Source organism: Bos grunniens, chromosome 4 (genome assembly GCF_055505025.1).
Source record: "Bos grunniens cultivar Pamir isolate PY7600 chromosome 4, Bosgru_T2T1.0, whole genome shotgun sequence".
NCBI lineage: Eukaryota > Metazoa > Chordata > Mammalia > Artiodactyla > Bovidae > Bos > Bos grunniens.
The window spans coordinates 90,830,228-90,856,031 of record NC_141168.1 but is presented as its reverse complement, the minus strand read 5'-3'; the positions used below and the strand labels follow the sequence as shown (position 1 = coordinate 90,856,031).

At 37.5% G+C, this 25,804-nt stretch overlaps 1 protein-coding gene across 1 annotated transcript in view; it reads left to right on the top strand.

The window, feature by feature from the left end:
* Positions 1 to 25,804, top strand: part of ABCB5 (ATP binding cassette subfamily B member 5) — a 118,101-nt gene that overhangs the window by 88,394 nt on the left and 3,903 nt on the right. Inside the window, exons 20-25 of the mRNA XM_086397437.1 lie at positions 2,138 to 2,341; positions 5,733 to 5,833; positions 6,676 to 6,816; positions 15,396 to 15,552; positions 18,436 to 18,633; positions 20,116 to 20,322. Of these exons, the coding sequence (XP_086253563.1) occupies positions 2,138 to 2,341; positions 5,733 to 5,833; positions 6,676 to 6,816; positions 15,396 to 15,552; positions 18,436 to 18,633; positions 20,116 to 20,322 (1,008 nt within the window). The remainder of the gene's footprint in view (positions 1 to 2,137; positions 2,342 to 5,732; positions 5,834 to 6,675; positions 6,817 to 15,395; positions 15,553 to 18,435; positions 18,634 to 20,115; positions 20,323 to 25,804) is intronic.

Genomic DNA, 25,804 nt, shown 5'->3' with positions numbered 1-25,804 from the left:
TCAGTGAAAAATGGGAAAATAGTGAATCATTATGAAATGCAGTCTTGAAACTAAAACCATAAAAAATTTTTTAGGAGTAAGTCAGAGCCCTGACTGATAGCTCAGTTGGTAAGGAATTTGCCTGCAATGTAGGAGACCCCTGTTCGATTCCTGGGTCAGGAAGATCCTCTGGAGAAGGGAATGGCTACCCACTCCAGTATTCTGGCCTGGAGAATTCCATGGATAGTCCATGGGGTCACAAAGAGTTGAACACAGCTGGGCAACTTTTTACTTCACAGAGCCCTGTGGGGAAAGAAGATTTTTCATTAATGTTATTTTAATGATGATACTAATTTGGGAGTGGGGTACGTCAGTGAATAGTAATATCATTTTTTAGAGAAGCAATTTGACAATATTTATGAAGAATGAAAGGGTATATACCCTTTAACATATAATTCCAGGCTAGGAATTTAATATCAGGAAATAAAAGATGAGCACAAAGATTTTGCACAAAGATGCTCATTACGTCTTTGTTTTTAGTAGTGAAAAACTGGAAGCAATTTACTAAAAAATTTTTGAAGACTATTTAATGACTGATGAAAAAGCTTGCAGTATAATATAAAGGGATAAAAGCAGGATACAATGCTGAATACACACAATAATCCTAATCTGAATGTGTATGTATTTATGTCTGGAAGGATGTCATTTTAAACATTATTTAGACCTTTTCCAATGACCATGTTTTCATGATCAGAGCAAAACATATGTTCTAAAAAGTGAATTGATATCTCAGTTGATTGTAGCTATGTTTCTAGGTAAATAGGGGTTTCCTTTTTTCATCCCAGTATAAAGGAGATTAAAATTTCAAGACCTGTAGTTCTCATAAAACAATGATGAAGATATTTCTACCTATTTTAAGTTTTTTTCCCCAAATTTCTTTTACGTTATCTTATATCATAATGTTTCCAACTCCTTTTCTATCTTGATGTTGCCTCTGTAGAACTTTGCTGAGGTAAATTGTTATAAAGTGCAGAAAAGGGAAGATATTATATACAAAGGATATACTTCAGTGAATATCTTCATTCAATTCAGCATACTATAGTACAGTAGCTAAGAGTACCAGCCCTTTTTCAGTGTAAGAGGAAGGGGCAGGACTGGGTTTTGGAGACCACATATGGTGAGTCGGGCATTCATATGAGGCACCAAGCTCATGTAGGAAAGCAAAGCCAGAGCATGCAGAGGAGAGGGTATGCGTCCTGGGCAGAGACAGGGGTCATGATAGCAGATTGGTCATGATCTGCATGATAGCAGAAAGACTGATCATGAAACTCTATTAAAGAAAATGGGAGCTAGGTTTCTTACTATTGAAGAAGTGGATAACAAATATTAGAAGGGAGAAAGCCAGAAATAATAACCTTGTGTTTTTTTAATTGGAACTGGATGTATTGATATAAACCCATGGATTTCAAGAAATGTAAAGAGAGAAATAAATATAGATTTCAATATGTGCATGCATCTATACACATACACACACACACACTCCACCGTTATATCCACTAACATTCCACTGATAATGAACACAACTAGCACTATATATTGACTTCTAAATAACATCCTCTACTAACAGGAACTCAGACTCCTTGAAGAAATGACAAATTTAAGGTGTAGGGCCTAGAAAATATTTTTGTATCAGAAACCAATAATACATTCAAAGAATAATAGGAACAATTCAAAGGACAATAATATTGGACATAAGGCATACAAATAAAACATAGTGACCCCATAGTAGAGGACATTTTTAAACTCTAAATATTATTTAATCTCTAAATGGACTTCTCTGGTGTTCTAGATGGTTAAGAATCTGTAATGGCTACCTACTGCAATATTTTTACCTGTAGAATTCCATGGATAGAGGAGTCTGGCAGGCTACAGTCTATGGGATCACAGCCAGACACAACTGAGGGACTAAAAAACAATCTCTAATTATTGGGTTGACCCAAAAGTTCATTTGGGTTTTCTGTAAGATGTTATGGAATATATTCAAAATAAAAATCTACGTATAAATCAAAAAAAACCCCTTATTTTGCAAGAAACTATCATAGCAATTCTTATAAACTTAAAATTGACTGGCTTTTCCCCAATTTATGTCTGATTATAGGCAACAGGTTCAAGAGTTGGTGTCTTAACACAAAATGCAATTAATATGGGACTTTCAGTTATCATTTCCTTCATATACGGATGGGAGATGACACTGCTGATTTTGAGTATTGCTCCAGTACTTGCTCTCACGGGAATGATTGAAACAACAGCAATGACTGGATTTGCCAACAAGGATAAGCAAGAACTTCTGCGTGCTGGAAAGGTAAAAGAAAGACCATTGCTACCATCATAACATTTTAAGAGAAAATCAATAAGAGATTCCATATTTAACATTAACTTCCTTTCTTAAGAATCTGTAAAGTGGTGTATATGTATTGAAATCCATACAAATAAGTTTAGGACGGGTATAGATATGTCATAGCAATAGGGGGGCACATAATTTAGAGCATGGGCTAGCAGTCGAATTGGTTGAATTAGAATCCAGATTCTATCACTAACAAATGTGTGATATGAGCAAGTTATATCAACATTTCTGGACTTCAATTTCTTCTTTTGTAAAGTAGAAATAAAATACTATCCACTTATACATCTTCATGAGTATTATAGAAAACAGTCTTATTAGGTATACGCAATAGTATCTGGAAGGCAGTAAGCACTCAATAATGTCAGTCATTATTACTGTTAGCAAATTGTGGGGGAATTTGTTAACATTGTGATTACCCACTCTCTAATTGTTGAATAATTAAATTTCTTGAATAATTACAGTTGTTTCATTTTTCAAAATAAAGAGGAAATATAATATTTACTAAATGCAAGGCAAGGTACTGCTATTGGGAGTGCCTAAAACAAAACTTTATACTGGTCAAAATGAACAATGTATTTACTTAGAAAATGCTTTGACATATATAACTTTCTTCCCTAGTACCTCAGTCAGTAAAGAATCTGCCTGCAATGCAGGAGACCAGGGTTCAACTTGGGATGGGAAGATCCCCTGGAGAAGGAAATGGCAACCCACTCCACTGTTCTTGCCTGGAAAATCTCATGGACAGAGGAGCCTCGCAGGCTACAGTCCATGAGGTTGCAAGGGTTGGACATGACTTAGCAACTAAACCCACATGTAACTTTCCCAAGATCAGTCATATTCATAACAATTATCATTGTAGTAGAGATTTAGGGAAATATTGGAAATGTAGTACCATAATATCTAAGAATTGAAAGAGATGTCATTTGATCCAGCCACTCACCCAAAGTAAGAATCTCTTATGTAACATCCCTCTTGAGTGTCTATCCATCTTCTATCCTCCCTTTTCTGTAGTTGCAGGTGGTATATTACTTTCCCAGGCTGTTGCCTATCCCTTAGATGATAGTCTACTTTTTTGTTTGTTTGCTTTTGGGGACCTTCTATCCTTCTCAGTTTTCATCTCAGTAGAGGTCCAAAACCTGTTTCTCATGACTTTAGGAAGCTGCATCATGTAAATGTCAAGTCTTCTCTTGGCCATCCAGCCCAAGATATAGTATTAAAGATTTATATCAAAGTTGGTGAACATGCCTGAGTATGAAAATGATTTTAATATCCTTATGGTCTGAATCACAGTGACTGATCATATTAGATATAGATTAGATATAGATATAGATCTAATATATTAAATTAGATATAGTATCATATTAAATATCATATTACATATGTATCTAATATGATACAGTCACCTGTTCATGAATAGGGATCCAATGAAGCACAGGGCTCAAATAAATCTAGTTTTCATGACCCTTGGACCTTTCCACCTTTCCTGCACTAGATAAGGACCTTTAGAATGTCTACTTGAGCAAAGACTGAACTGTTTAGCATGTATTTGACTCCGAGGGTTGAAATTTTGTTCAGCCCTCCACGTGTTTGCAAATTATCACTACTTCCAAGTTTATCTGGCCCTAATTAATTGTATTTTATTCATCTTAATTTTTACGTCATGGTGGTGGTGATTTAGTCACTAAGTTGTGTCTGACTCTTGCGACCTCATGGACTGTAGTCTGTCAGGCTCCTCTATCCATGGGGTTCTCCAGGCAAGAATATTGGAGTGGGTTGCCGTTTCCTTCTCCAGGGTACCTTCCCAACCCAGGAATTGAACCCAGGTCTCCTGCACTGCAGGCAGATTCTTTACCAACTGAGCTATGAGGGAGCACATCATGAGCTTTAGTTATAAATCAAAAATCTTTGATTTTTTTCCTTTTTGCATTATTAGAGTAACCTCAAACTATACAATTAATAATTCCAGTCAAATAGGCAACGTGTCCTTTTCCTACTGGCTTTTTAATCTGTCACTTTACCAAACACCAAAACTTAGAATATGGACCAGTAAGAATATGGTCCTTCTTTGGTTGCATGTATAGATTTGGACAAATCATCAAATGTTTTATTTTTCAGATTTAAAATGACCATATTAGTTTTAAAAAATGAAGGTTATTTTCTAAGTCTCTCTTATTAGTCCTTTCTCCCTTGTGAAAAGTGAACCCAAGATTTTGTGTTCATTTCTCTTTATTTTCCTCAAGATTTCAGCATTCTTATCCATTATCTTATCCACAAAATATTACAAATGGAGGTTTCTTTGAGTTTCTTTTGAAATTACAAGACTTTAGAGCAGAATCCAGGTGTCCTGACCATGGTCCAGATATCCAATTCTCTCCCATAACCCAAGTCCCCTTCAAATAACCTTGAGTGTCTACCTAGGTCTTCATCTGTTCCACAGTCCACTCTGCCAGTCTGGAAACAGACTGTGAAAGCAGGAAATTTCTCTTTCAGATCAACATGTGTTCTCATGTCCAAATTATTCTAAGCCAAAAGTCTCCTCCATTTTCGATACCTCTTCTTTTTGAAAACTATGTAACTATGAAGAAGCATTAATACAATTAAACTAAATATCATTTTTAAGGGATATCTCTGGCAATCCAGTAGTTAAAAACCCATGCTTCATTGCAGGGAGCACAGCTTCAATCCCTGGTTGGAGAACCAAGATCCTATGTGTTGTGTGGTGCAGCAAATAATTGAATAAATAAATATCCTTTTAAGGTTAAAGAAATCAAAATTTAAAATAGCCATAAAATATCTTATACAGAATTGAAAAGCCACACTCTATGTTACTTTATGGCAGTGTTCCTAAGTTGCAAACAGGTTGCTGTTTGCATTTCTGTGCTAGAATGAAATAATTATTTATTTGATTCTCTCTGCTGTCTTTTTCTTGAATTAGCTCATAATTCATAAGACAGCTCCTTTGCATAGTTACATATGGATATAATGTTGACTAATATTTGATCCCTCTGCTTATGGAACTAGTTTAAATAGAAATTCAATGAAGACTTGAAGGCTAAATTTAGATCAGTGGACTAAATCTTTTCCAAAGGAATTTTCCTTGAGTGTATTATCCTGATATATTACTTTCTTATCTTATTTTGTCCATGGGATTGCAAAAAGAGTCAGACACAACTTAGCAACTAAACAACAACAATCTTATTTTGGGGAAAGGAAAAAAGAAGCTAAGAAAACTCATCAGAAAAACTTATTGACTTGATGTACTTAACATGTCTTCGATGTGACTGTAATTCACAATCAGAAGTTTAACCACTACTAATTTTATTTCTCTTTTATTATCTTGTTTTATAAGATAGCAACTGAAGCTGTGGAGAATATACGTACTATAATGTCATTAACAAGAGAAAAAGCCTTTGAGCAAATGTATGAGGAGACGCTTCAGACTCAGCACAGGTGATTGTAGATTCATACTGACTGTATTAACTATAGTTTGTTCCTATAAAGGCAGTACTCCCGGGTGACTGCAGTGGTTTGCCTGCCAATTCATTTGCTCTGGAATCATTCCTAATAATGGCATATCAGACTTTCTCACATAAGTCCACCAAGAGGAGACTAGAAAGAGGAGTTGAGAGTAAGCACATTTAGAACATATGTTTTAGGTCCTCTCACATTGCCATGAACTATAACTGGGTGAGCATTTTATTATTTCCATGAAACAAGGTTGAGGAAATAATAATATCTAAGAAAGAAAATAATATTGCTTAGCCCTTTATATTGAATCTCTAAAATAGTTCACATTTTAAAACAAATATATACGTATCAAATGTGATCACTTCTTTTAATTTTAAACTAGCCCTCCTTACTTTATCAGAAAGACAGCTTTGTATTCTTTCACACTCTTGCTTCTTTGGTTAGTAATGCCCTTTAATTTCCACCATTTGTTCTCTTAGTGCAAGATTAGGATAGAAAATATTTTTAAACCAACTCTCTTTAACTCTTTCATTAGGTCTGCTTTAACAGACCTTGCCCATTCATTTGAAAATACATGGAGTCAGTTTTGTTACATCGAACTATAGAGACATAGAGCTATAGGGAAAATCATTATTTTTTTGTTGTTTTCTCTGTAATAATTATTAGTAGTTAAAAAGGTGAATTCTTTTTTTAATTCTTAGAAAAAATTCTCTAAAATTCTAAATAATAATCCATCTTGTTTTCTATATTCATTACTCTACATTTATTTAAAAGACCTTGCTATACCTCATGCCCCATTATCTGGTAAATTTTGTGCATTTCAGAAATACCTTGAAGAAAGCACAGATCATTGGAATCTGTTATGCATTCAGCCATGCCTTCGTATATTTTGCCTATGCAGTGGGATTTCGATTTGGAACTTACTTAATTCAAGCAGGACGAATGACCCCAGAGGGCATGTTCATGTAAGTCATGCAAATATAAACTCTGTAAATGGGTTATGTACTTAAAGTAACCAGAAAGATATCTAGTTTAGAGTGCATTATCATTTAAATAATATATATGTGTAAAAGATACTGGGAAATTTAAAAATAATTGTTATTTAATAAGTACAGTCACGTCAGTAAAATACTAATATAACACAGGACTTCCTGGTGGCTCAAACAGTAAAGCGTCTGCCTACAATGTAGGAGACCTGGGTTCGACCCCTGGGTCAGGAAGAGCTCCTGGAGAAGGAAATGGCAACCCACTCCAGTACTCTTGCCTGGAAAATCCCATGGACGGAGGAGCCTGGTAGGCTAAAGTCCATGGGGTCGCAAACAGTCAGACACGACTGAGCAACTTCAATGTCAACACAGGTGTGTGTGTGTGTGTTGTTGCTCCAGTCGTGTCTGACTCTCTACGATCCTATGGACTGTAGCCCGCCAGGTTTCTCTGTCCATGGGGTTCTCCAGGCAAGAATACTGGAGTGGTTGCCATTTCCTTGTCCAACACAGGTACTCTGAATTAAACTCTCAAATGAATCACTTACTACTTCAGTTTACTAGATGTGGGAATGTAAGGTAAAATATGTCTTCTTGTTATCCATTATCTCTCCAGGTAGAGATGGCTTTAACAAGTATGATTGTAAATCAGCGAGGTGAGTTCCTTGCTAAGCAAACACTCCAGAAGAAACACATGTAAATGAGTATTTCTCCTCAGAAAAGTCACACTGAGAATCGATCTTGGCATCCCAATGAGGCTGCCTCTTCCCAAAGCATTTGTTGGTGCTTCTATTTGAAACTCTGTTCACATAGATATGAATTTCTTTACTTCATACAAATACCTAAATTCAACTTCTGAAATTAGAAAAATTAATTTTGAGTATTAATTCTGAGCTTCTTAAGTCTCCCTAAAATGTCAGAATGTTATTAATCTATATCATAGATGTCATTGCTAAACATTTAGAGCTGCCCTGAGATTTGTTTAGATAAAACTAAGCAAACAATCTTCTTAGTTAAAGAATGATACAACCTCAAAATCACACCATCACTCTCATGCCTGCAAATGACATCAGGCAGGATATTTCTTGAATGGGGCCTCTCAAGACTGCCAACCATTCTGTTTCATATGATAATCACAGTAACAACAAACTTGATTGAGTCCTTATTCAGTATTAAGGATTTGTAATACATGATTTGCTTAATCTTCTCAACTACCCTGTGAAATGTTATGATTCCCATTTTACAGGTGGGGAAAATTAAGACTCAAGGAGGTTACCTAACTTGGCCAAAGTCACTTAATCAGTAAGTGGCAGAGCACAGATTCAAGTTCATGATGCAAGATGCTAGGGGCTTTGCTTAGTAGACATTTATTATTATTAATCATTAGTTATTATTATTACTAACTCTGTGACAAATTTGCATAGAATATTTCTATAAAATTATTATTTTTAAATTCTTATGTAGTTTTCTGAACATTTAAATATCTAGAGTCGGGCTAATGATTACCATAAATGAAACAAGTAACTTGCTTATGTTATTTTATGGCCCTAAAAAGTAGGAGAATCAAAAGGCCCCCGTACAAAAACTCCTCCTCCTGCTGGCCTACCACATTTCCTGAATTTCTTTTTTATTAAACTCATTAAAAAGGATAATTTCTGGAGACATAAACTTTTTAGCTGTCAGAATATATGTTAAGACTATTAACATGAGAGCATTGATTAATGAACAGCATCACATTGGTATTTCCCAGGGCCCTGAGGGAAGGAAGAAACAAGGAGCTATCTGAACTAGGAGCACTAGTATCATTTTTGATTTGTTTCATTCAACCAGACTACAAACAGACTAAGGATACTGATACTTTTATAGTGTGGACATAGGAGATGGGCTCTGAAAAATATGGGAATGGGACTGTGCAAAATGTGAACAGATAAGATTTGTCTTCAATAGCAAAATCTTCAGCTTTCTTGGAAATCCAAAGTGGTCTCTGACAACCATGATCATGTCATGAGTGTCCCTTTATCAACACTAAATTATACCTAGCTTGAAGGATGCTGCACTTTCCAGAGTAGGACAGCTTTCTACCTCATCAGCTAAGTGAATGGAAAATTTTACAAAGTTAACCACTTTCTACTAGAACCCTCTTTAGGTAAAAAGAACTTTGTGGTGTTTTCTAAATCAGTGATTTCCTGATTCATTAATCGAGAAACTGGTTAAAAATGAAGATATTTGGAGCTCACCCCACAGATCTAATCCAGAGATATGTAGATTTGGTGTAGGGCCAGGAACCTACATTTTACAAACATCCAGATTATTCTGAGGCACAGAATCTGAAGATCACTCTTTAAGAAATATGAGTATAGGGACTGAATCCCAGGCTGCTCTCCATAGCTCCTTAAAACCTTAGAGTTTTCTTTTGATCATTTCAGAAAATTTTCCTAGAATTATCTAAAAATTGGGAAATTCATATTTTAATTTACTGTATAAAATAAAAATGTTTTATTCAGTCTGTAAAATGTGAATGTATTTTCATGATGTATGGCCACCAGGATGAGGAAGCTGTCTCTCTTTCAGAAATGACAGTGTGCCTTTAGAAGGCTTCCCTGGTGGCTCAGATGGCAAAGAATCTGCCTGCAATGCAGGAGACCCAGGTTTGATCCCTGGGTTGGGAAGATCTCCTGGAGAAGGGATGGCTACCCACTCCAGTATTCTGGCCTGGAGAGTTCCATGGACAGAGCCTGGCAGGCTATAGTCCATGGGTCACAAAGAGTCAAACGTGACTGAGCGACTTTCACTTCACTTATAAAAGGAGATACACAAAGACAGTCTTATCAGCAGAATTCCTTGATGTGCTCATAGTATTAATCAGCCAAGCTCCTATCAACCTTAGTTTTTTCTTCTTAAAAAAAGGGGGTCATATAGATCTCTTATGGTAGAAGCTGTCTCTATTATTGTAAAAGTTTCTCTGAAATGAGCATTTTTTAAAAGGTTTTAAACATTTTCACTCTGTTGCCTTGCAGCCGATGCATAAGCATTTAGAAAAATTTCTTGCTTAGGTTTTCATTACACATATGTGTAGTAAAACTCTCCACTTCTGCCACTGTTAGTCCTTGTAACACTTTGGGTTTACTCTAATATAAACGTACAGACTTTGAGAAATACAACATGTTTATTCTGTCTGAATTTTAGTGTCTTTAGGTTAGTTTCTAGCTGACCTGTCTTGTGCAATATAGTCCAGAAACCTTAGTGTCCAGCAGAGGTTTCTGTAGCTCTTCATACTCCGACTTCAGAACTTGCCTCTCTCTCTGTTTCTTCCTTCTATGTTATGCATATTAGCAGGAAGCTAAGCAGAGCAGATGGGTAAGAAAGAATCAAGGCATGACACCTTCAGAATAGTTAAAATAAAAGCCACAGCTTTGAAAACTGCCTGACAAGCAGAGCCAAGCAGCATATGTGTTGCAGCCTAGTCCTCCAAAAATCAAAAATACAGTTCATGACAGGAAATCATATGGGACTTTAAATATTCAATCCCAGGTAGCTCAGTGATAAATTGCCTGCCACTCAGGAGACACAGGTTTGATCCCTGGGTCGGAAAGATTCACTGGAGGAGGAAATGGCAACCCACTCCAGTTTTCTTGCCTGGAAAATCTCATGGACAGAGAAGCCTGGTGGGCAACAGCCCGTGGGGTCACAAAGAGTCAGACACAACTTAGCAACTGAGCACAAGCCCAGAAAGCAAGCTAGATCCTCACTATTATCTTTGCTCTGGTAAGCCAGGCAGCCATGGAACTGAGTTAACATTATATTGATAGTTAGGAAAACAATCTTGATTAGCCAAAACAAGGAAAACAGGAAAGTCTTCTTTCAGTGTTTACTGCCAAGACAGCTGCCCAATTTCTCCCCAGAGATTATCCAGAAGAGAGGAGGACAAGATAAGGAGACCAGATAGAGGGATCAAGCAGTGAAGGGATCTAAAGGAGACAAATCAAGGGAGATTTGATATCTAAGGTTGTCTGAAGATTCTAAAATGGGAAACAAGTGGTAACAAACCCCAACATGCAGGACATAGTTCAGGTCAGCTTTCCACGGAAAGGAGCACTGTAGAAGGGAAAATACAGTAAACAAGGAAGTTCAAGTTCCAGGCCTAAAGTTTTCATAGCTATGTGATTCTGGGCAAATTGCTTATTTCTCTGAGTTAAGAGTCTCCTGATTTATTAAAAATGGATAAATTTTCCTACCTTACTCCTAAGTGATCAAATGGTATCATATATATGAAAATATTCTATAAAACCTAAGGAAACAAATAAATATAAGTTGTATATTTTCTTTCTCCCTTCTGCTGAGAAAGGGATTTAGGGTAAAAAGAAAAGGATCTTTGTATTGTTACCTAGATACAGGGAGAAAGAGTATGAGTATAGGAATAATTGTAATGGCCACCTGTGTGAGGAAAAATACTTTATCTTCCAATTCAAAAACAGAAACTTACTGGGTAGGGACTTCAGAAGTTGTGGTTTGACCTGCTGCACTAATCTACATCCATAGAAATGTGTGAGCTTATTTTCCAGCAGGAAGTGTCCCATTAACTTTCAGTTCTGTGAGAGGAATAACAACAACTTAAACATTCACTGAGCACTATACTAAACACTTTACATTATTAACATATTCAATTCTCACAACAATCCTGTAAGATGCAGATAGACTTGTTATCTCCGATTGTCATGCAGAAGCAGAACCACAAAGAACATGCTGAGGGTCGCAGAGCTAGTACAGAAAGGACGGAGTTTGGATGTAGTCCCAGTGGTCTGGCTGCAGAGTCAGTCTCAGAACCCCCTAGTATACTTCCTCTTGAAGTAAGTCGCCAAGGTATACACACTGGATATGGGAGCAGGGTTAAGGGGAGATATACAGACATGAACTAGTTACTATGCTAGATATTTCTATTTGGAGCAATTGTATTAAAATCAGGTTTGTTCATTTCTATGCTTTTTTTATTCTTGTTCCTAGCCAAAAGATCTTTTAAAAATTTGAATTCTACTTCAGCAGCAATGATGGGCAAGGAGATTTCTCCATTGCTTGGAAATGCTTGAAAGGATCATTGTAGCGAGGCTGCAGTGACAATGACCCCATGCACCCATGAAGAATCCATATAACTAGAAAAGAAGCTCAGCACGTGAAAACCCTCTCCAGATCTCTCTCTGTTCAATATTCTCTTTCCTCAACTCTAGCCATCCCAGAGATTTTTGCTATAAAATCAGTAAAGCAGTATAAATTCAGAGTAAATCCATGTAAGGATAAGCTGTAGATAAAGATTTCTTCTTCCATGGACAACTTAAATTTAAGAAAGTTATGGAAGTTAAATTTTAGGTTTTTGAATTCTTACATTACATATTTGTGGCTCAAGAATTTTTTCTGCATGCAAATCATTTCTGAACTGTGCAATGTTTCTTGTAATCTTATTTAGGCATGAAGAGGCTGTATAAGTATTTATCATTGATTAATACTTTGATGAATGTGTTATTGGTGACTTTAAAACTATAGCAAATTGCTGCTGCTGCTGCTGCTAAGTTGCTTCAGTCGTGTCTGACCCTGTGTGACCCCATAGACGGCAGCCCACCAGGCTCCCCCGTCCCTGGGATTCTCCAGGCAAGAACACTGGAGTGGGTTGCCATTTCCTTCTCCAATGCATGAAAGTGAAAAGTGAAAGTGAAGTCACTCAGTCGTGTCCGACCCTCAGCGACCTCATGGACTGCAGCCTTCCAAGCTCCTCCATCCATGGGATTTTCCAGGCAAGAGTACTGGAGTGGGGTGCCATTGCCTTCTCCACTACAGCAAATTACTCTTTATATATCTTAAATGGGCAAAATTCCCATGACCAATATTGGCATGGGAAGTCAGCCTGAACATTTCCTGGAGTAAGCTCTTGGTTCAGAGGCCTCCAGGAGCTGGGACCAATTTGAAGAGACTTAACACTCTCATAGGGCTCAGGTGGCTCAGGCGGTAAAGCATCTGCCTGAAATGCGGGAGACCTGGGTTCGATCCCTGGGTCGGGAAGTTTGCTGGAGAAGGAAATGGCAACCCACTCCAATATTCTTGCCTAGAAAATTCCATGGATTGAGGATCCTGGTGGGCTACAGTCCATGGGGTCGCAAAGAGTCGGACACGACTGAGCGACTTCACTTCACTAACACTCTCATGGAGTTAGAGCACTGGTTATTGTGCAATAAATACTTAAGTGGAAGTGAACTGCACTTTAGTTCATTCTATCTAATTGGGCCAGATGAGGTTAGGACAGATTCCGTAGCTTTGGTCTCTTTATACAGCACCCACTGGGAGAAAAGTATAAGGGAGAATAATGTCCCTGACTAAACCCCTAGACTTTATTTTTGGGGGCTCCAAAATCACTGCAGATGGTGACTGCAGCCATGAAATTAAACGACGCTTGCTCCTTGAAAGAAAAGTTATGATCAACCTAGACAGCATATTAAAGAGCAGAGACATTACTTTGCCAACAAAGGTCAGTCTAGTCAAAGCTATGGTTTTTCCAGTAGTCGTGTATGGATATGAGAGTTGGGCTATAAAAAAAGCTGAGCACCGAAGAATTGATGCTTTTGAACTGTGGTGTTGGAGAAGACTCTTGAGCATCCCTTGGACTGCAAGGAGATCCAACCAGTCCATCCTAAAGGAAATCATCCCTGGATATTCATTGGAAGGACTGATGCTGAAGCTGAAACTTCAATACTTTGGCCGCCTGATGCGAAGAACTGACTCATTGGAAAAGACCCTGATGCTGGGAAAGATTGAAGGCAGGAGGAGAAGGGGACGACAGAGGATGAGATGGTTGCATGGCATCACCAGCTCAACAGACATGAGTTTGAGTAAACTCCTGGAGTTGGTGATGGACAGGGAGGCCTGGCGTGCTGCAGTCCATGAGGTTGCAAAGAGTCACACGACTGAGCGACTGAACTGAACTGAACTGAAACCCCTAGACAGTCCCATCACCACAAAGTTAGTTTCCTCAATCTAATCCTCATCAACATCAATCCCCGTTCCATTTAGCCTCCCTTCAACATAAACACAATAAAGACAGCACAGAGCTTTCAGTTGGTGCTCTCCTTCTTACTAAAACTTTTCTTCTTAATCTATTTTGCATCTTTGTTTTCCCTTCTCCCCTTCTCAGTAAATTCATCTTATGGGAGACCTAACAAAGACATTAGCCTCGGTACACTTACGTCAAATAATTAAATTGACTTTTAATTATGCAAATTTTAGGACAGTAAGATATTTTGGCACATTTCAGATACTAAGGTATGTTCTTAGTTGTTCTGAGAAGCCTACTCTCATGTGTTACCTAAATTCAGTACACACTTCTGATATTTATAGCTGAGTATTAAGTATTTTGAATGGCATTTTAAGCTCTAAATTTCGGTAAATATTAGTACTAAAAATGCCTTGACATCACAGAGCTAGTAACTACAAAATTTTAGCATCACACATTCCAGTAAACCAGTTGTTTATATATCTTATATGGTGTTTGACCTTTATAAAGAAAACAAGGTTCAAGATTTGAAGTCTATGTTGCTGAAGAGATTGCATCAAAAACACCCCTTGATAGGTCCCATCGCTAGAGAAATTCATGAGGGGACCAGTGTGTTTGTGTTTACCTTGCTGCGATCCAGCACAGCAAACAAGCAGCTGGGTTCTATGTGTCCTTTTATTGCCTAATGTTTAAATACTGCCAGTGAAACTTAAATAATTGTTAGCTGAATTACACCTTTAGCTCTGTCACTGAGATGCAGTATTTTTCATTCCAATAATGTGTTTTCATGACTAAAATGAAAAATGAGAGGAAAAATATTTAACCATGGCCACATGATATGCCACATTTCTGTGACTATTATCCTGTGTGCTATCATCTGCATACTTACCATTTTAGAATTAATATGTTTTAAAACTGAGATCATAATCTGTAGCAGACCAAAGATCACAGCACTTCTTCCAGTCCGGCTAAGCTGTACTTTACTCATATATTGTTTTTAGGATCTTAACAAAGCACAGTCTCCATGCTTTGCTCTCTTTAAATCTTGTAGCACTTCAGGCAGATAACCAATCATCTGGCATCAGTTATCTGTTCTAACTACATTATATGCAAAAAAAGGGGGAAAAAAAAACATTCATATCTACTGTGTAAATTCCGACCTCATGACTGGGGAGTCCATTCTTCCCTTGTTAGTTGAATTCTCTGTCAAATCTCCAAGCAAATGATCCTTATATCAAAGAAGCTAAGAAGTTTTATATTCACTAGTTAGAGCCTTTGACCTGTCTTTCTAATTGGAAGAGAAATTTTTAAGATTACCTGAGCTCCAAAGTTATTTTGTTGTATAGGAAAGGGATAATCAATATGTGGTAGAAAATTACAAAAGAGCTGTATCATTGTTGGGCCTTGAGCATTAATGGCTCTATCTGGTTCAAAAGATTATATTCCAGTGCTTGATTTTTCCTTCACTTTTGGAGCTCTTATTTGAAAATATACCTAACTGAGATTCAAATGTTTTATCTTTTGATAGAGTTTTTACTGCAATTGCATATGGAGCTATGGCCATTGGAGAAACACTTGTTTTGGCACCTGAATATTCGAGAGCCAAATCTGGGGCTGCGCATCTGTTTGCTTTGTTGGAAAAGAAACCAACTATAGACAGCTATAGTCAAGAAGGGAAAAAAACAGTAAGCACAACTATGATTTTAAATGTCCACTTATTATTAATTCTTCATATGCATGCTCTCTAATTAGACTTAAATTAAGGCATTATTCAATAACTGCAAATGAGTGCTGTAATAATTAAAAGCTTGTATAAATAACTGTTATGGTTACAAAAGGAGAAAGGGGATCTTTTCTTAATCAAATTTTCACCTCTCCTACTAAAATGTACAGATTTTATATTAAAAAATATGTGCTTCTGGTTTATTTGCCTGATGCCATGAGAATGTTCTTGAACACAGGATTGATTTATACATTTGATTTTATTTAGACTGCAAAAGTTTTAATATTGGATAAAGCTTTGCATTAAGATTTATTCATTTTTTTCTCTGATAACATATGCAAAGTAAATAGTATCCTGCTACTTCAGACGCCATTTTTCATGGAAAATATATGTGTAAACAGAAGATAGGAAATGGGAACTATATTAAATTATTAATATTAAAACACATGTACACATTTAGTCACAAACTCTAAAAGATACATACATTAAATATATATTCAGTTTTTCTAGACATTTTAAATTTAAAAGAATAACTATTAGGTATACACTTAAAAGGAAATTTTCATTTAAATGTATTTCCCTCTAGAATTTTAACAGTAGATTTATATGTATGATAGCTTAAAATAGTACATTATCACTCAAACTTCATAATTATTAAAAGAAATGAGAGTTAAAAATAAAAAGATCATAACATTCTCAAAATAGAATGCTTTAAGATACATGAGTGTCACAATAAAATTTCATACTTGTCTTTTGAAAAGTAATATAGGAAAATTTTTAAATCTTAGGATTTAGATATTTAGTAATATTACTAGTCATTTCTTTCTAAATGTTACAATAGAGGGATTGAGCATCTCACTGATAAATATTCCCATAGAACTGTATCAAAGGGATAGATTGTGGAAATGTTTCTTATAAAGACTATAAAATTAAGTTATTTAATCTCTACTGTATTTAATAGACACTTACTTCTATCACTCCCTATGCTTTATTTTTTATTTTAATTTTTATTCATTTATTTTGGCTGTGCTGGGTCTTTGTTGCTGTGCTGCCTTTTCTCTAGTTGTGGTGGGCAGGGGCTTCTCTCTAGCTGTGGTACGCAGGCTTCTCCTGTGGTGGCTTCTCTTACTGAAGAGCACAGGCTCCAGGTTGAGCAGGCTTCAGTAGCTGCAGTTCCCGGGCTCTAGAGCATAGGCTCAATAGTTGTGGCACACAGGCTCAGTTGTTCTGTGGCATATGGGATCTTCCCAGATCAGGGATCTAGTCTGTCTCCTGCACTGGCAGGTGGATTCTTTACTACTGAGCCACCAGGGAAGCCCATTCTCTATGCTTTAAAAAAATAAAGTCTGATAAAAACAAAACTGGCAAACAACGATTATTACTGAGGTTGGGAGATAGGCATATATGCAAACAGTCCATTACATGTTATTCTCTCTACTTTTATAGATGTTTGAAATTTTTCCATTACAAAATATCTAAAATAGTAAAATTTTAAATGTATTAAAGTCTGGAAGTCTAGAATATCTTTCTATACCTTTCCAAAAGGCATCAGAGCATACAGAAATAATTGTACTCTCTAAGGTTTTTTTAAAATTTTTTTTTCACAAATAATATTCATGTGCTGTAATGGGCAAAACAGAAAGCATTGAAAAAGCTAAAAATAAGCTGCTGTTAAACTTAATATTTTGGCACATATCGTTTCAGGATTTTTTTTTCCTAATTCTACAATACTTAACCACAAGTTAACATTTCTTTCCTTTGACAACAGAATAATTTGTCAAATATTTTTTGATACTCCTCCCCTCTACCTATCTCTGCCTCCTACCTATATACTGGGCTCAGAATATGCTGAGCATGATTATTAAACCTCACTAGTTAAAATGCATTTGATTGAGGGCAAACATGGAATTCAAAAGAACCTAAAATCTTAAGAACGAAATATATAAAGAGAAAGTTAATCATCATTTAGTGATTGTTCTGGAAAGTCTTTTATAAACATCATACTTATGATATACATAAGTATTGGTTTACAAATTATCAACCACTAAAGAGACTGAAGCATAAAGAGAAAAATAAATTTATAGGCAAATGTCACTGCCAAAAGATCAATTAACACAGATAAATCTGAATTTAAAATAGAGATGTATATAAACTGTAAATCATGGTCCAACTTATAAAAACAACATTTATACATAGTTTATGAGGGCTCCAGCTATTCTGAGTTAAGCAATAATACCTATAAAGCACAAATAATATCTGTAAAACACAAACTAATTTTTTTAAAAGATGTATTTATTTAGAGCAGGTGGTCAAACAGCTCTTCTGCAGATCAGACTGTGACTGGGTACTGAAGCCAAAGAAAACCAGTGTTTTTAGGAAGTCTGAGAGCTAAGACCACAACAACTACAGATATAAAAATCTCAAGCAAAATGACAGAAAGTACTGATGCTGAAGCTGAAACTTTGGCCACCTGATGTGAAGGGTCAACTCGCTGGAAAAGACCCTGATGCTGGAAAAGTTTGAGGGCAAGAGAAGAAGGGGGCGACAGAGGATGAAATGGTTGGATGGCATCACCAACTCAGTGGACATAAGTTTGAAAGATATAATGAAGGACAGGGAGGCCTGGCATGCTGCAGTCCACGGGGTCGCAGAGATTTGGACACGACTTAGTGACTGAACGACAACAATGTGCAGTCAGCAACGCGACAGAGAGGAACATGATGTTTAAAATTAAAATGGTTGTGGAACAGACACAGTTTTCATAAAGCACTCAGCCAGAGTGTGCTGTAGTATGTTACAGACTTTCTAAGTCATCCTTTTAAACACTGCCAACTTTCTTTCACAGGACATATGTGAAGGGAATATAGAGTTCCGAGAAGTCTCTTTCTTCTATCCAAGTCGCCCAGATGTCCTAATCCTTCGCAGTTTATCCCTCAGTATTGAGAAAGGGAAGACAGTAGCATTTGTTGGAAGCAGTGGCTGTGGGAAAAGCACTTCTGTCCAACTTCTGCAGAGATTTTACGACCCAGTCAAAGGACAAGTGGTAAGACTGAATTCAAATACAACTTATCTGGAGGTTAGCAGAGCTGTTCTTAAACATTCCCTTGGGCTTAAGTTCAGGCTTCCTGCTATTCACTCTGGCCATCTCCACACCACAGTTCTCAAAACCATAGGCATGATTAGAGCTCTTTTGAATCAGCTCCATTAAGTTCTGCATCCTGATCTCAAAAAAACGCAACCTCTCCCTCCTTTGAACTCCAAGGATGGTTTTTTTTACCTGGCACTTTTCTTACTCTAACTTATATTCAGATTTTCAATTATTCTGTCCCTTCAAACACCACCACATTACAAACACACAAAGACAACTTCCTGTTCTTCCTTCCCCTACCACCGCAAAAAACAAAAAGCCCATAAAAGTCAAAGATTGTCCTGATAGTCATCATTCTGCTGCAATTTACAGTCTTTTGCCCATCACAGTCGCAAAGATTATTTGCAAAATGGCTGCCTTCACAGAAAACAATGAACAATGAGTACCAAAATAAGGTAACACTCAGCTGTTTGCATACAGCATAGCACACTCCTTCTTTTAAACTCTCCAATGATTCTCTATCGCAGTTAGAATAAACGAGAGTCCATACTATCAAATCAAGGTCCTTTGTGATCTAGCCCTTGCCTCTCCCTCCAGACTCCTCTCCTATCACTCCTACCTCACTATACACTGTGTATCAGTCTCACTGACTTCTTTATGTTCTTTAAATACACAGTGTTCTTTGAACACACATTGTTCTTGCTGTTCCCCTGATCAAAATTTGTTCTTACTATAACTTCTTTGCCAATACCTTCTCATCATTCATATCTCAGTCTAAAAATTCTACTTCCTTAGAGGGGACTTCTTAGATAGAATATAATGCATTCACCTGTCCCCTTCCCAAATCCTCAGCACATTCTTAGTCACTCTCTATCCCATTATCTTATCATGTTATCATGACACTTTATTTTTCTGACGTTGTTTGTTAGTGTGCTTATTACCTGCCTCTCTCCACTACAGTATAAGCTACAGGAGGGTAAGACCTTTGTCTTGTTTATTACTCTTTCCCCAGTGCCTGAAGAGTCCTCATCACATAGTAGGTATGCTTATGCTCATCAGATGTCAGTTGAATTTTGTTACCTCACTAGGCTTTAATAAAACAGGGTCCTTTACAGTGGAGGTTGGTCATTTTTCATCTGACTTTAGTCCAGAACACCAGACTTCATTCTAAACTCTGGGCAGGTCTCTAGAATATATGGCCATTCCCAGAAATGTCAAGTAAGTTTAAGAGTTGGTACTTCAGTTAGTTATTAATACATGCTGTCTGCTTCTATACAACATATGATTTATGAGCCCTTCTCGGGTAACATTTATGCTACGGAATAGCTTGGATTCCTAACCTTCTTGTTATGATTTGTATACGTTTGAATGCAGTGAGCTGTAACATGATGCAGTTGTTGGATCTTCACATACCATTCTCCATTCTGCTTTTGGCAGCTATTTGATGGTGTGGATGCAAAGGAATTGAACGTACAGTGGCTCCGTTCCCAGATAGCAATCGTTTCTCAAGAACCTGTGCTCTTCAACTGTAGCATTGCTGAGAACATAGCCTATGGTGATAACAGCCGTGTTGTGTCACTGAATGAGATAAAAGAAGTAGCAAACGCAGCAAACATCCACTCTTTTATTGAGGGTCTCCCTGAGGTAAGAAAATGTCTGAAATCTTGAACTAAAAGCTGTCTAGTATTTTATTGGGCTTAAGTGGTTATTTTTATGTGCTTCTTGGATTACACAATTTATTTATTGCTGGCATCTAATGTAAAGTGAGATATAAAAAGCAAAATTTGAAATTATGTTTGTGTGACTTTTTCCAAGACCAACTGTATTAATATTCACTGAATATCAATTAATTTTCATATTTTTATTTTATACCTTCTACTCATTTATTCATTTATACTTCATTTTATACTTCTATTCATTTATACTCTACTTATGGCTACACCACCATCATCCCCCTCTGGACCACCTTGAAAGTAAGTGAAAGTGTTAGTCGCTCAGTCACATCTAACTGTGATGCCATGGACTCTGTCCATGGAATTCTCTAGGCAAGAACACTGGAGTGGGTAGCCATTCCCTTCTCCAGGGGATCTTCCCAACCTAGGAATTGAACCTGAGTCTTCCACATTGCAGATGGATTCTTTACTGTCTGAGACATCAGAGAGTACCTTCTTAATCTGTCTTCCTGCTTCCAGTCTTGCCTCTTTATAATTCTTCCTCACATCAATTGGATCTTTTAAAAACATAAAGTAAATCATACCCCTCCCTGCCTAAAACCTCCTAAAGTCATCCCTTTGAACTAAGAATGAAATCAAAACTTCTTATAAGACCGGTAGGGCCTTCTGTGATCTGGCCCTGATCTCTTTATGTGCTTACTCTCTCCAGCCATACTGACTTCTTTCTGTCTCATGAACTTTTTTATTCCCTACTGCAGGACATTTACACTCATATTTATTCAGCTGGGTTCTCCCTTCTTATGACTCTTCGAAGAGCCAGTTCCTTAAATTTCAAGCTCTTTCAAATGTCACTTTTGCAGAAGTCTTCCGTGGCCATCTTATTTTAAAGAGGACCCACCAGCCCTTATAGCCTATCGCATAGTCTTCAGAGTGCTTACCACAGTCTAAAATTATGCTGGTGCTTATTAATTTGCTTAGGGTCTCCTTTTCCCACTAGAGTGTTAGGTCCTTGTCTGCCATTTTTGTCATCTCTCTGTATTGGCTGTGGCAGCTGACACAAAATCTCAGAAAAGTTGAAAATCTTGGCTGTCAAGAGGGCTTTAGCATAGCAAGCATTGATACAAATCCAGACTTAGTGCACAGAGACACTAATGTTGATTGCAACTTATAAGTTCTTACTATTTATACCTACATGCACACATAGATAAAATAAAAATATAGGGACTTCCTGGTGGGCCAGTGGTTAAGACTCCACACTTCCTAAAAGGGGCACAGGTTTGATCCCTGGTGAGAGAACTAAGACCCCACATGTTGCACAGTGCAGCAAAAAAATTTTTAAAAAGTATATGTGTATACCTACATTTATATATATACACACACACACTTACTTTTGATTAGAAACAAGTTTGTATAATGTGGTTTTCTAGCTCACTTTAAAAGGAAATGCCAAAGGTTAGTAAGCATTGTATCAAACAATAATCTAATGCCCTGTTTTGGGAGAAGGATACTCTCTTTTATACTACTAGATCATCCCTCACCATCTCCTGTCCACATTAATTGGTTCCTCTAACTAGAAATGGGCCATTAATACAGTTTCCCTAACTTCAGTACGGTTCTGCATTACTAACTATAATAGAAGGAGTAACAAAATATTGTGACCCTATAGCTTTCCCTTTTTTAACCAAGACACTCACTGAATTATTGATTCAAGGATAGATTATTATCTACATAATCCTAATAGGGTTTTTCTTTAATTTATGTATGGTAAAATGCTATCCACTTTATATTTGTACCATTTGACTTTTACCGTTAAATTGTTTTTTATCTTTCATTCTTTTCATTGTACTATTTCTCAGATTCACCCAGAACTATATACTGCAGAGATTCAGCATTCTTTTTACAATCAACTTTGAGAATCATAATGTCATTTCCAAAAGAAAGAATAGCTTGTTTCTAAGTGTTTTAAAATAAAACTGTAGTTTACTTTCATATCACTCTTACCTGCAAAATATATAGAACCATAAAGAAATCTGGTGCCAAAATATCCTTTTGGAATAGGACAGGGAAATTACTAGTCTAGCAGTAATGTAAATGACCATTTGGAGTGGAGAAAGGACAGGGATTTTGGGAAATCAACTCGGAGCTATTTCCAGGGTTAAGTTATGAAGGTCTGAATTAATAAAGTAAAATAAAACAAGGAAAAGGATGTAAAAAATATCATAAAAGTGGAATTGTCAGGACTGAGCTTCAGGTTGTCTGTAGAAAGTGAGCAAGAAAGTACATAATACACTGGGCAGCTTTCTGGCATGAAAACACAAAGAGCATATGATGAGAGTACAAAAGCAGGAAGGACGAAGTTTCACAGAAAACCACACAGAGGATATTGCTTTGAACTGGGTTTTGAAGAATGAGTAGTTCACTAGGCACAGGGAGCAACACCATTTCTAGGAGACAGAATAAGCTCATGCAGAAACACATACATGTGAAAGGGTTTTATGTGTTTGAGGGAAAATAAGTTTAAAGTTCTGAGCATAAAGTGGGGAATTAAGAAGAAGCCACACAAATATGAGCATGGACTAAATGTGAAGGTTCTGAATTACCAGACTAAGTTTGGACTCTGTTATTATTGGAAAGAGGAAACCGCTAGACCTTTTTACACAAAGAAGTGACATGATCGAATTTTTAAAGGAAAAAAAAAAAAAATCATGTGAAGCTCAGCCTTTTGTTTGCTCATTCAAGAGACGCTGTGACCTCTGTGGCAATGGCCCAGACTACATGAAAGGGGCAAGTCTTGGTACATTACAACCTGGATGAGAGAAACTCAGGTCCATATTTTTCTTTCCCCCAGTTCCAATTTCCAAAAGTTCTTAAAACCATATGTTTGAAGTAAATTTGTTGGGTGGTCAAAATGACGTGAGGTTTTATGTAGTCTTTATTAATCCTACTTAGAATGAATTGTCAAATATTTCTACATAAGTATTCACATATTTGATTACTGATTGCTACCCAGCCCTTTCTGAGGGTCTTAAATAATATATGTGTGTGTGCTCAGTTGCTCAGTCATGTCTGACTCTTTGAGACCCTGGTAGGCTACATTGTCCATGGAATTTTCCAGGCAAGAATACTGGAGCATGTTGCCATTTCCTTCTCCAGGGGATCTTCCCATCCCAGGCATCAAACCTGAGTCTCCTGTGTCTCCTGCACTGGCAGGCGAATTCTTTACCCCCAAAGCCTGGGAAGCCCAAAATAATATATATTGCATATTAAATATAAATAATGTATGATGTGTACAATTTATAGTATTTTATTCTAAAGTAAAGAAAAATAGAATTGTTAAGCAACTATAGCCCTGTGGGTTTCAGGTAAAGGATTATGGACCTGTCTGGCAGATCAAGGCTAAACTTCCCTGGTGGCTCAGATGGTAAAGCGTCTTCCTACAATGCAGGAGACCTAGGTTCGATCCCTGGGTCGGGAAGATCCCCTGAAGAAGGAAATGGCAATCCACTCCAGTACTACTGCCTGGAAAATCCCATGGACAGAGGAGCCTGGTAGGCTACAGTCCATGGGGTCGCAGAGTCGGACACGACTGAGTGACTTCACTTTAGAGTGTGCTAAGGGTAACAAATCTATGGTGTATGCCATGAATAGAACCTCCAGGCATTTGGAAATATCAGCCTGGGAGAGGAGTTCAGATAACACTGGCTTGGTCTTGAGGATCCCTGAGAAAAACATCAGATGTAGAAATCCCCTAGTGCCCACAATTTCACACAGTCAGCTCTCGAACCACTTCCTGGCTCCCATTGGAACCACCCTGAAACTCCTTTAAAGGGCCTGCAAGGAATCTCCAGCATGCAGTTGGTTTAGGATTAGACTCTATCTGATGTTCCTTCCAGGATCCAGTTGGTATTTAGACCCAGGTTTACATTGAACAGCTTCTGCTTCTTGAGTATCTCATAAAACAGGTGATTTCAGGGCACTCACCATCCTAGTGTTTGCCAGAAAACTGATTTAGATTTTCAGTTGAAACAGGAAAGAATGAAATCCTGTAGTTCTTCATTAGAAACAAACAAAAAGACAAAAACCTTCCGTTTAAGTGTCTGAAAATGTTTTTAGATTACTATTGAGACAACATGTATATTTATATTTATAATCTGTTCTGCTTGAAAGTGTTAGTCTTTCAGTTGTGTCCGACTCTTTATGATCCCAATGGACTGTAGACTGCCAGGTTCCTCTGTCCATGGAATTCTCCAGGCAAGAATACTGGAGTGGGTTGCCATTTCCTCCTCCAGGGGATCCTCCCCACCCAGCAATTGAACCTGTGTCTCCTGCATAGCAGGCAGATTCTTTACCATCTGAGCCACCAGGGCTTAATGATGGGCAAAAACATCTGAACTGTATTTTCATCCAGTTCATTCTTTGAGGCTTACATCTTCCTGAAAGCTAAAGAAAGCCAAGAAATGCAAAGTGATTTCTAAGCTAGTATTATATCTTCTTCAGCTGTAAGAGAAGAATCCACGTACAAGTTAATCTAGACTGGCAGAAAGAACTAAAAGTCCGTTATCATTGCCACCAAATCCAGTTTTTGGCTTAAGATTGAATCCTCTAATTTAGATGGGAAACTTGCGGTGTGTGGATATGAACCGCTGAGTTTTACCTAATTATCTACAGCCCTGTGATTCCAGTTTTAATAAAATGTGTTTTAGGAGGAAAAGGCCCAGTGGGCTAGCAGTCTCAGGTAAAATCACAAAGAAAAAAGAATGAAGGTGAAGTCGCGACCAACTCTTTGCGACCCCATGGACTCTAGCCCGCCAGGCCTCTCCATCCATGGGATTTTCCAGGCAAGAGTACTGGATTGGGTTGCCATTTCCTTCTCCAGGGGATCTTCCTGACCCAGGGATTGAACCTAGGTCTCCCGCATTGCAGGGAGACACTTTGCCATCTGAGCCACCAGGGAATCTCCCAAAATCACAAAGGAGATAGCTGAAGTCTGTTTCCTTTGTAGACCATTCACAAAGGACACTTTTACTGGGCTTCAATAATTCAGACACCCATTGTTTGATATAAAGTAAGCAACTAAGCATTTTAAGTTGAAAAATGAACTTTGAGATTAAGGAGACATATCTGTTATTAAAGTTACTCAGAAGCTCTGTCGAAACCCCCTCTGCTGGAGAAACACCTCCTGAAGGCAGCAAGGTGCGGAGGGAAAGGCAGTTGAATCAGGCCTCTCCAGGGTCCTAAGCTAAACAGTACATCATCACGTGCTGCGTTTCTCTATGATGATGCTACGGGACCCACCTTTAGAAGGTTGTACAGTTGGACTTACTTTCCCAGTGGAGCTGATCCACCCACACATCCTTGTTTGGGTACCAATGGCATGTATTTCTCAGACAACTGGCAAGGGCTAACAGAGAGCAGTATGAAACCCTGGAGGAAAGCAGAGTCAACAGAATAAT